General features: G+C 44.3%; 1 protein-coding gene across 1 annotated transcript; it reads right to left on the bottom strand.

Moving 5' to 3' along the window:
- Positions 1–7,570: 7,570 nt before the first annotated feature.
- prr16 (proline rich 16) lies at positions 7,571–11,711 on the bottom strand (the record flags this gene model as incomplete). The annotated part of the gene is made up of 2 exons (XM_080854330.1): positions 7,571–8,410; positions 11,577–11,711. 2 exons carry the CDS (start codon positions 11,709–11,711, stop codon positions 7,571–7,573), a joined length of 975 nt encoding a protein of 324 aa, XP_080710456.1.
- Positions 11,712–12,459: the final 748 nt, after the last annotated feature.

Raw genomic sequence — 12,459 nt, 5'->3', positions numbered from 1 at the left:
TCTGACATTCCTCTACTGACATCATCAAGCTGACCTGTCATGGCCAGCATCTAGCCTACCCATTGGAAGTGTGGTTCTTTGACCAGAGGGAGGGGGGGGGGGGGGGGCAGGTAGGGAGGGGAGGGAATGATGGAATGGGGGGGGGGGGGGGTCAGTGAGGGATAGAGAAGAGAGCAGCTGGGAAACAAGAGATGGAGACCGTCAGACATTCTGTATAAGACACAGGGAGATCAGATACAAGGGAAGGGAAAAAAGGGATAGAGGCGAAAACAGTCACAGCGTTTCCAGAGAGCGTCTCTCCACCTCTAGTTAAATGCATAGGAGACCACAGCGATGAATGATGTAGAGGAGTCCATCATGCCTTCTGTCTGTGGGTCATGCCTTGTCTGCGCACAAAACATGTTTTTGGCATCATTATTTGTATTCTTTTATTACACATTTTGTTTATACCACTTTTCCTGTTTTTCTTACGTAAGAAACATATAAATATTTTTTTTCTTGAACTGTACTTTTTAAATAAATAATCCATATATGCCCTGCTGAGATTACAGTACTGCAAAAAGTAGTAGGCTACCTTTAAAATCATCTTGTGAAATATCAAAAATATTTGTATTGTTCAAAATCTCTTTAGAAAAATCTCTCTATATATATTACATTACTATATACTTAAAACATCTTTCTCCTCTCTCTGTTTTAAGTCAGACCCTGCTGCGTTTAAAATTGCTGAGAAGGATTTGTCCTCTTTCCATCCAAAGCTTCTCGGTGTGTTTGTATAGAACCCGTCACTTCCTATCAGATCGCTCACCCCCTCTAGTGGCAGCAGTGAAACCTTACCCACTACGATGGCCACTGCAAGTGGCCGATGCTACAGAGAGAAATCTCAGGATCTTACACCACAGCCTTTATGCGGCTCACTCTCCTTCTGATCAAAAACACGTGAACACATAAGGACAGGGGAGAGAGAGACACACACACACTGCACAGCCTCACCCACCAATGATGTGCCACTTCATGAAAGGTCATGATTCATGTTTCATTAAGACAATTTTGCTGAGATCGTCTGTGGAACACTTCCCAACAGGCAGGTCATGTTCAAATCCTCTGGGAAGAACTGGCCGTTTCTTTGGGCTTGCTCGCACATGGAAGGATTCCTCCACCCAAATGTGTGGTATGTTGCCCCCATGAGGGATGCTTCTGTCGCCCTCTTCCTGGAGGTGATGAGTGGAGCATGGCGTTGGTTACTGGAAGTTTCCCCCAGGGCTGGACAGTCATGTGCCTGCCGTCTCTCCTTGTCCGTGTGCTCAGCACAGGAGCGGAGAACACAACACTGTGACAGAAGCAGACCAGAACAAGATCAGCCCATCACAGAATAGAAGACATAATGAGTGATATAAAGTATTGCAAAGCAAAGGGACCAAACACACACACACACACACACACACACACATACACACACACACACACACACACACACACACACACACACACACACACAAAGACACGCACATACACACACACACTGACACACACACAAACACAGCATGGAACAACCACACAACAAAAGCGTATGCCAGACAACCTCCTCAGTCAGAGGTTTGCCCGCATCTCCTAGGGGTGCCTCCTTGTACCGAGGTGTGGGGCTATGCAGTGCCAGGTGGATCTTGCCTTGTCACTTGGGTTCAACATTCAGAGAACAGAATGAATCTTAGATTAGATCTGCCTTCTGACTGGAGAGGAGCGAACTCAAATCCTTACAGACTGCTCTGTTCCAATCCTCTGGACAGTTCTTGGCTTTGGATGGCAGCACAAAGCTAGGCGGAGCCGAGAGACCACCTCCTCAGACAGGAAGAAGAGCCAGTCTCACCACATATGGAGTAGAAACTCAACCACGGGGAGTTCACCTGAAATAAGGTTAGGCCTGGAGCATTAGCTTCTCTTTCTCACTGTCAGTGTTGCTCACCTCCTCTCTTGCATCCACTCATGGCTAAGAACTGAAACTCAAGGAATGTCTCTCAGTTATAAAACCTACTTAATTCAAGGTTATAAAAACTTTGCTTGACAGAGTCAGAGCTGGGAAATGTTGAGCCTCCTCTCTCCTTGTGATCAAACAGCAGCAGAAGGGATCTAGGATAATGATAATACTCCTGCTTATGAATATCCATACTCTGTGGAGGGAGGCCTAGAGAGAGGGAGCATTGGAGGAGCAAACAGGGTCACTCTGTGTGGGATGCCAGCGTGAGGCACCATATTGATTTCTTACAACCCACATAGAAGAGAAAGAACGTCCACGACCCAGTGGCTAGCAAACTTCTCTCACACCTGCCTGCAGTACACAAGGCTGTTTTCAGAAACAACAAAGCATCCAGTAAACATGTTGGAAATACTATCTCTTTGACATTATGTTTACATGTATGTTTGTTATATAATAATCTCATATTCATATTCTTCCCCATTACTCTCTGTTCTGCATAATTACATCTAGTACATCATAAATCAGTCTTAAAATAAAATAAATAAAGGCCCTTCACTCACTCCCTATCCCTGGAACGTTGCACTCAGGAGCATCTCATTCTCTCCCCTCTCTGAGAGGAGTGAGGCTGTTTTGTGACTGTGTGACCCTGACTTCAAATTGGACTCCCCAACCTCCACGTTCACTGCTCCTGATCTACGTGCTCCTGTTTCTCCTGCTCTTCATAGCTCCTTGACCAATGTGATTCCAACTGACCGCCTCTTGCCACTGCCCACAGCTGTTCAGAACAGACTCCTGTCATAAGACGGAGCACCTCTGGAGGAGCAGCTGAGGCCTTTGAAGATGATGAAGATGTTGAAGTCTGAATGTTTCTTTTCTCTCTCTGAGCCACGACTTCCAGCTCACTCGTCAGACCACCCTCCACACACTCGAGACGAGAGCACATCGATACACCCACATCGATGTACGCAGGCACACAAAGGGGACGCTCCTACCCACACAGAACACTGCTTATTAACGCGTACGCAGAACAATACTTATTAACGCATACACAGAACAATGCATACAACACGTACACAGAACAATGCATATTAACGCGTACACAGAACAATGGGCGTGACTACACCTTGCATGTTGGATTTTTCTTCTGAACAGTAATAATATCAAGAGGTTTTATACAGCACTCATAAAAGTTGACATCCCATTTTGTCCCATTACTCTTTCCTTTCTCCTCACCACACGTGAGATTATTTTGGAACTGTTATCTAAACTAAAACCCTTCCTACGTCTATTCTCAATAGCGTAATGTTGTGAGCATTAGTCTCTTTCCTGTCTTTTACTCAGGTTAGGTACCTGCTGGTACTGTTTATTTTGTATATGTGAGTTCGTTGCTTTTTTACAGAGCGCACACACAAACATCATTTATTTTGCTTTTTCAGACAGTCATCTTCAAATCCCCTACCTCTCTCTCAATCTCTTTCTCTCTTACACACAGACACACACACACACACACACACACACACACACACACACATTTGGCAACGAAGCCCATTTGCACAATATAGAAGCAGTGATCTCCTCTGTACAAACAGAAAATCTAGTTCACACACTCTTATACCAGGATAAACAGGTTTCGCTTGAACAAACAGGCTTGCAGTGAAAACTCAGCGTGCATGTTGGCACACTTCTCACCCAGCACAGGCCACCACTAAGGCGCCCTATGAAGTCATTTGGTCTGATCTGCGTACATAAATAAGAACGCCAGCCTGAGGCGGGATGGATACGGCCATGTCTTCGCCCGCCCACCCACCCATCTCAAATCCAACCCTCCCCTCCCTTTTCATTTTAAGTTCATGTTTCAGTTTCTGCACACTTGAGTAAGCAGCAATCCTTATCTAAATGATGAATGCAGTGGGACCACTGCTCTGCATAAGCACAGGGAGAGAGAGTGAGAGAGACAGGAAGAGCGAGGAGATAGGAGCGCTGGAGAACATGCAGCTCATGGCCCTGACAGCACCCAACACACTTCAGCTTTGGAACGAGGAGAAACATGAATGGTGGAGAAAGGGCCATGCTCCTTCTTGCTATGGTGCCTTCTCTGTGGCCATGTTTGAGCTTTATCAATATTTGGACTGACAGAATGAAAGGGGGAGGAGCGCACAGACTCAGCGCCTCTCATTAAAGGGACTGCCATGGCTGGTTGGCTACCGAGTAGGAACCTTATTTGCGCCTCGAATGTTCCAGCTCTTACTGGTGTTCAATGAAAAATGAAGGTCTGACGATTTTCCTTGCATTGTTGAATGATACAATCGTGAATAAATAGTAAGTGGTAAATTGGACACCACACTGGGCCTGTGTCTAAAACTAGTGGGATAAAATGAGTAAAAATGACAACCACAACCACCAAATTTTGACTTTGTCCAAATTAAATGAATGACTGGTGTGGTAACAAAGACAGTGGTGTTGTTAGCACAGCACAGAAGTTAGCACAGCCATTCACTCAGGGTGGCGGCAATAGCATAAATATAGTACAGAAGTATAGACTGTTATAATGGGGGGAGGCGAGGTTATAGCCCTCCAAGTTAACCAAGAACTTAAAGGCACCCAGTGCAACTTTCGAGGCTTAAAAATAAACATTCAATTTCTAGTCTTTTTTACACGTAGTAAGTTTCAATAACTCCATACCATTACATACCGACATTCAAGCAGCAAAGATGAGACGTCGTTGTGTGGTGAGAACTGATAGAAAATCGATAACAACAACAATCGCCGCCATTTTCTTTATTTTTTGTAACTTACAATAAATAAAGCAGGCTTCCAGTCAATGGAAAAATGGCTTCTCCCCACCGGCGATTGTTGTTGTTTACGATTTTCTATCAGTTCTCACCACACAACCACGTCTCATCTTTGCTCCTTGAATGTCGATATGTAATGGTATGGAGTTATTGAAACTTACTACGTGTAAAAAAGACTAGAAATTGAATGTTTATTTTTCATTGAATGTTTACATAAAGTTGCACTGGGTGCCTTTAAAGGTGGTTGTGACTTCTTTTTGTTTTTCAAACAATGCAACATATGTGCATTGCACCTATTGTGAACATGGTTGAGTTGTCTAGTATAATTATTGGCAGAATATACCATATCTACATTTATTATATGCTATTGCCAGATGTGTGTTTCAGTGTATTAGGATTAGACCAATATGTTATCCCGCAAAACCATGCCCAGTTTCTCCTTACAAGATATGTTCAAATCAAGGTGCTCATTTTAACCTGACATTTAAAGTCATGATGAACATTGACAAGAGTGAGAGAGGGAATGAACACAGGCAGCACTTTGTTGGCAAACAGAGCCAGAGTGTGCCTGCACGTGCGTTTGAGGGCCACAGCCTGGGACACGACCTGGGATCCATTCGGTTGTCCCATCTCTGGTCTTCTCATAGCCATCTGTCCACACCATGAGAAAAGAGGTCAGCGCGCGGCGGCCAGGAGCAGCGGAGGTCAGGTTTGTTTGGCGTGTACGCAGCTGATGGGTAGCACTCCCAAGCCATAATGAGCTGACAGCATTCTGTTAGGTGCTGACTGTTGGGCTGCTAAATGGCACGGCGTAATTGTAGCAGGCTGTCGGTGAAGGCTTGTTTGTTTTGCTCTCGCACACTAATCGGAGCAGGGTGTTTCGTACTCGCTGTTGTCTCCCTTAAATGGGAAATCATGAGTGAATGCTGCTTAAATTGCTGTCATTTTAATCAGTCAAGGTAATTATGTAATGATTAGCTAAGTTTGAGCAGTGATCATTGGTAGTAGTGACACAGTGTGGAACGGAGTGACTTGAAGTTAGGTTTGCAGTGATTCTTATTATATTATTGTTATTTATGATTGAAGTACAACCATTAGTCAAAGCGCTAGCCAGATTACAATGAGCTTGTTGGTTAAGTCTACACTATACAAATCTTAGTAGACATATCATAATGAATTAATTAGGTAGACTAATCGGCTGCCATGGTACTGATGGTTCATGTGCTGAAGCAGTTTGGTCCAACTAAAAGGCCCACCCAGTATCATAAAATATAGAAATACAAACTCTACTGATAGTTCCTCAAACTTATTATGTCTAATCGATGCATTTCCCTCACGGTTTAGTCGCCACTGACCTGAGGTTATGACATTTCAATCTTTGAACTACGCTGTTAAGACTTGGTCTACAATGGCCGCTAATGACAATCCAGCTTCTATGGTTGGAGAACAGAAGGCTGATTTCAGTTACAAGACGGCTAAAACAACATTTCTCCTATTACAAAAAAGAGATTCTTCTTGACCAATTGCTGTGTTATGTTCCACTACGGCCGTCTATAGACACCTGTTATGTTGTCTTCATACTGATATAGTGAAATAGCACACAGGTCAGTAAGGATATTCAGCCAAGTCCACATTGACAAAAAGCTGACCATGTGAACATATGACCAGGGTGCGATTTGTCCAAAAACCAGAGGGGGGGATGTTTTTTTTTTTTTATCATGAAAAAAAAACAAGCAATACATAGGCCTAATTCTCTTCATATCATATATGTCTATCATGATATGATAATCGCTGCTAGACGCTCAGTTCTTGTGCTCCCTCTTATTCACGTTGAAATACTGAAACCGAAACTGAAACTTTGAAACTGAAACGCAACTGTTTTGAACAGAACTCGCTAATTCAGTGAACAAATATTTTCATATTCATTGTACAGTAGCCTATACACGGAAATTAGCAAAGCCAGCGAATTCTGAGAATGCCGACAGTTCGGGTAAGGTACTAGTTACTAGTTAGTGCCAGCGATGTAAGCAAGTGTAAGAAAACGCTGTCACAACTTGTCTGTTTTTTCATTGTTTTTTTAATAATTGAGGGTTATCCCCCCCATGTATGAAATTCATCCAGCTGAGGTGGGGATGTAAAAACCAGAGGGGGGGTAAATCCCCCCCATCCCCCCCGGCAAATCGCACCCTGCATATGACAAATACTTACTGTATATATATACCTTCCTTTTTATTTTAAGCATGTTCTCCCATCCTATCTCCCACTCCTACTGTGACGTGAGGTGGTACTTCAGTGGACTGACTCAGTCACACTCCACAGGATAACCTTCCACCCACAATCACACTTTGCTCTAGAGTGAACCGCAAATAAACGCTCACTTTTTCACAAGCACTAGAACAAAAATGTTCCCATCTCATGTCTAAAAAGGTTCTTCAGCGCTGAGAGTGAGAGCCATAGACTGAACAGTCAAATAACCCTCACAGGGGAGCCTCACCGGGGGGAACTTAAGGCCCTATTCTACAGAAACATGCCAAACAAACCCTTATGAATTCATGCTAGGCTGCACCAATGCTTGCTAGTGAGCATGCTAGCGTACTGTTTCAAAGAGAAGCAAGATGAAACACTCACCATCCAGATGAAATGCAGGACCAGCGTCAGATTCGTCCGTAAGTTCTCTTCATTTGGGACCATCAATTCGTTCATCATATTTAGACAGTACTTGTAAAAATAGACCACTATTTCATAAAAGAAAAATAGATGTTTATATGTATATATATATTCATACTAAATGGAGGCAGGGTAGGTTTCAAACGGTGGTGGTGGTGGACTTTCGGAGGATGGTCTTGGGAGGTTTGACAGAGGAGTGGGGGGTGCAGGGAGGTGGGGGGAGGCCACTCGGGGGAAAGCTGTGGCTGGTGCTGAGGCCCCCGTTCTCCAGGGGGAGTGGGGGAGGTGAGGGGGAGGAGGAGCAGCAGCGGTGCGTGGGGCTGAGGTCCTCCTCCTCGACGACCTCGTCGTGCAGGTGGAGGTCCGTGTGATCCACGTCATACTGCAGGTCACAGTCTGGACAGTAGCCATGGTACTGCACAGTCTCGCTAAACCGCACACGCTCACGAGTTGTAGCTGCCGTGGCAACCACAGCACTGGAAGCCAGCGATGACGACTGCAGACACCTGCTCTTCTCATGCCTTGGGAGCGGCAGGGGTACGGTTGAAGGTACGGGTACCAGCGCTTTGCTGTTGTCCACAGGAATTGGTCTGGGCAGGCAGCAAGAGTCAAGGATGTGGAGTGCCGTTGGTTTCCCAGGAAACACACCATTACGGATCAGAGTGCCGTTGGGCTTCCTTCCGGGACTGCGACTGCGAGGGTGGGTGTGGTTGTCCGGGCGGAGAGGAGTGAGGCGAGGGGGTGGGACTGGGGGGTGGGGTTTTCTCAGGACGGTGAGGACACCTGGGTTTAGCGACGGAGGCGGTGGGGGTCGGCACAGGCACTCATCTGGACGGGCCTGGATCTTCTCAAAGCTGGAGGCGGTAGTGGTGGTCGTGGTGCTGCTGGAGCTGCTATTGAGTGTGTCTGTTTTGGAGCTGTCCGTCATCTCCTCCTCCAGACGCAGGGTGCTCGTCAGAGAGTCTATCTCATGCACCACCTACATAGAGAAACATACACACACACACACACACACAAACAGAAACACACACACACACAAACAAACAGAAAGACACACACACACAACAGAGTGCATTAAGAGAAGCGTTCCGTGATATGAAAACAAAAATGCTTCACACTTAGCAACAGTTTCCATTCTAGACTGACTGCACTGCGGGAGTCTGGCAACCTGCAGGGGGAGAAGGTGACAAATAAACAGAGAGAGCCAAGCAAACACCACGCCACAGAGTGAATGGAGAGAAATCATCTGTGTGGTATGGGAGCGAGAAACACTTGGTGTTGGAGCTGAATGACATTTAGTCTGGATGATTAGATCTGGATTCATTCTGTGTTGATCGTTATCCCGCCGATGTACTGCTGTAATTCAATTGGAAAAGGGGTCTTTGCGTGTTCTTTAAAAAGCTAAATGTTGACAAATAAATGTTTTGGTAAAGGGTTTAAAAAAGTTGTCAAATTGTTTTAGAGCTAATAGACACCTGAATGATTGTGAACTATTTCATCAAATTTTAATCTTCATTTACACAATGTTATCGTATGTATTAACATAATAACTGCCAAAATCTTTCATTCATTCCAGAAGCTTTGAAAATATATGCCCCGCAGGAAGAAATCTTGTCTCTCCGACTGCACCAGGCTCTACAACTAGTAAAAAAAAATAGAAGAGCCTTTGGAACAACCCCTGATATCATTTTTGTATGTGTTTGGCTGTTGAGGTGCAAAATAGCTAACTTCCATTGCAATGGTGGACCATACTTTTAAGTTCCTAGTTCCTTTATTGAGATAATAAGAAACAAAACACCCTTCCCCTTATACTGCACCATGTCTGTGACACAAATTCAAAAGTAATTAGCAATTCTAAAGAAAACAAATCGAAATCTATTCCTTTTCACCTCAGAGAAACTGGCTTAACAGCAGCTTTTTACTGAGTTATGGCTTGACTTCAAAGAGGGAGCCTCTGCCTTTCTCACTCACAACCCTCCACCAACAACAGAGGAAACTGAAACAGAATGGAACAGCCAGTGACCTGTGAAGTAAATGTTTACTGTGATCAGTGCTTTTGGCACTAGGTCTGCCTTGCCTTGTGTAACAAATAGCCCAGTATTCCACTGGGGGTTTGTGGATGTGCCAGGGTAGTGGACAGGGTGAAATAGCCCAGTAATCCACTGGGTGTGTGTGGATGTGCCAGGCTAGTGGACAGGGTGAAATAGCCCAGTAATCCACTGGGTGTGTGTGGATGTGCCAGGGTAGTGGACAGGGTGAAATAGCCCAGTAATCCACTGGGGGTTTGTGGATGTGCCAGGGTAGTGGACAGGGTGAAATAGCCCAGTAATCCACTGGGTGTGTGTGGATGTGCCAGGGTAGTGGACAGGGTGAAATAGCCCAGTATTCCACTGGGTGTGTGTGGATGTGCCAGGGTAGTGGACAGGGTGAAATAGCCCAGTAATCCACTGGGTGTGTGTGGATGTGCCAGGCTAGTGGACAGGGTGAAATAGCCCAGTAATCCACTGGGTGTGTGTGGATGTGCCAGGCTAGTGGACAGGGTGAAATAGCCCAGTAATCCACTGGGGGTTTGTGGATGTGCCAGGGTAGTGGACAGGGTGTTGCACGTTTGCTCTCGCTCAAGTCTTCTCCTCAGAAGCCTAACTGTTTTAGATCTTCCTGAATTCAAGGCTCAAATATCTACTCTCATATAGTCAGGTTTGGTTTTACAGAAAAAAGTTTCTATTCTGTTGCAAAAATGCTTAAAATACTTTTTTAAGTTTTTTTTTTTTTTTACAGTAGGATGACATCATATTAAACACACTAGTGTGCAATCCAAGGATGAATCTTTTTTTTTTTTTTTAAACCCCACTGTCACCCTGACTTTCATGGTTGAGGTGAGAGGGATACCTGCAGGCTGTGAGACCAGCATCAACATCTCTTTGTGCTGAACATCCTCCGCTGCCTTGAGGATTCTGTTTCCATTTTATGAGGACCTCAACAAGTAATGTAGGCTACATGTCCACATACGGGTTTCCCCTCTTCAAAACCAGACCAGGCACCAAAAAAAAGTGCTTTATGTCATTGCACAACATTACATTTGAAAAAAATTGAAAACATAAAAAAAAACATTGGATAGGCACTTGACTATTTATAACGCCTTTGAATAAAATGCCTCCAACTTTGCACAAAATTACGAAACGTAAATGACCGACCACAATCATTTCGAATTCGTGCCAAGCGGTCGGCTTCCTCAGACGCGCACAACCCTCAACTGAGCACATAACGGAGAGCGGTGTAGCCTAATGATTTTTTCGTGCCAGTGAGAATTGCAGAATGTGCTGTCACAGTCACTAACGTGGAACAGCCATGTGGGGCGAGTGGACAAAAAGACGGTCAAAATACAGTCGTATTTGTAACCTCGTTGAGACGGTCCTCTACCCACCGTTTAACACAATCGCTCACACGCGTAGCATACTGAAGGTGATGTGTCTTCTCGGCTCGTCCAAGCATGATGAGCAATTCCGTATGGGTTTAAATGAGGCTACCTGGGGACCACAGGATAGGGAGGCCAGGCTGTGTCGTTATGGTCTGTCAGAAATGTTAGACACTAAATGGTTCGAAAGAAAGACAGTTTAACAATACCTAAATAAGTCTATGAAAACCACAAATGACCTGTCTGGGAAAAAACAGGGTAGACTGAATAGATTTAGCCATGTTTGCGAAGAGCTTCACAGCCCGTAAGGCTTAGCACATATCTACATATTTTTGATGTAGTTCACATAGGTAAACCTCGCTGTTTTGGACTAATAACAACACGGTGAGGACAAATATTCACGACTCAGATCTTTGTCGGAAAAGTCGGTGGCCTCGTTACAGATCTGATGGGCTACTGTTTTGCATTGCTGACTGTAATTGCGTCAGTATTTCCCGATAAAATGGTAGATGATTTTAGTGGCCGACGCAGGGCATAGTATCCTAACTGGTAGGCTCTCAGACTAACCCGTGGTTTAATTCTTACATTACATTTGCAGAATATTACCCCGATGTTTCCCATAGCCACAAATCAAAGGCACACTATCCCCTCCATTAGAAATGCACAAAAGCTATACTATTTATTTTCTTTCAAACGTTCTATCTATTTAGAAAAGAAGTGAAGCACTAACCTCTTTCAGCTCTTTTGCCACATCTTTTAAATTTCCCAAGACGTTTTCTAAATCCTTCACGATTGTCTTGATCTGTTTTTTGACTTTTACCTTGGAGACAACTCCCTCCGAGTCCGGGTTTGCTGTCCCTGACATTATTTGATATTTTAAAGAATATCAAGGATCTCGAATGAATCCTTTGAATTCAGCGTAAGCACTTTGTTCACGCATTTTGATTTTATGTTCTTTCCTCTTCTCCGATATACATTGCAGAAAAATGAGGGGAAGCGTCCCAACAGCCGCGCATGCGCATGAGGCAATCTCAAATAAAACGGCAATAATGTATTTTTTTAAGAAGTAAAGTTGCGTTGGTGGACACAGGCTGCACACATAGGCTATAGGCCTACTAGAATAACTTTTCATAACTCGAAAGAGAAAAAAGATTGAATAATTGCATACAAGCACATTGTCAGAGATGGTGACACAATAATGTAGGCCTATCAGTGGTTCTTAACCTTGGTTCGATCGAACCCCAGGGGTTCGTTGAGCCACTCTAAGGGGTTCGGCAGGGCTCAAGACACACACAGTATAGCCCGGTTCACACTAGCAATGTCGTTTTGAAGAAATCATATTTTATTTTTCAAATTACGAAGGGTTCGACGAATGCACTGATGAAGCTTGCAGGGTTCAGTACCTCCAAAAAGGTTAAGAACCACTGGCCTATAGCCTTAATATTATAGGTCTAGATATATTTTTGGAAATATCCAGATATTTTTATGAACTGCCTTTTTGGGATATTTAATGTATTTATATCATCCAGTCTGAGATGCATTTATATTAGGCCTATATAGCATCTTTGGATTGGATTGCGTTGCGGACCCTTCACACAAAGGGATGATCATCC

The sequence above is a fragment of the Sprattus sprattus genome (assembly GCF_963457725.1).
Source record: "Sprattus sprattus genome assembly, chromosome: 16".
Taxonomy (NCBI): domain Eukaryota; kingdom Metazoa; phylum Chordata; class Actinopteri; order Clupeiformes; family Clupeidae; genus Sprattus; species Sprattus sprattus.
Note: the sequence above shows the minus strand (reverse complement) of the source record. Positions and strands in the feature narration are given on the sequence as shown.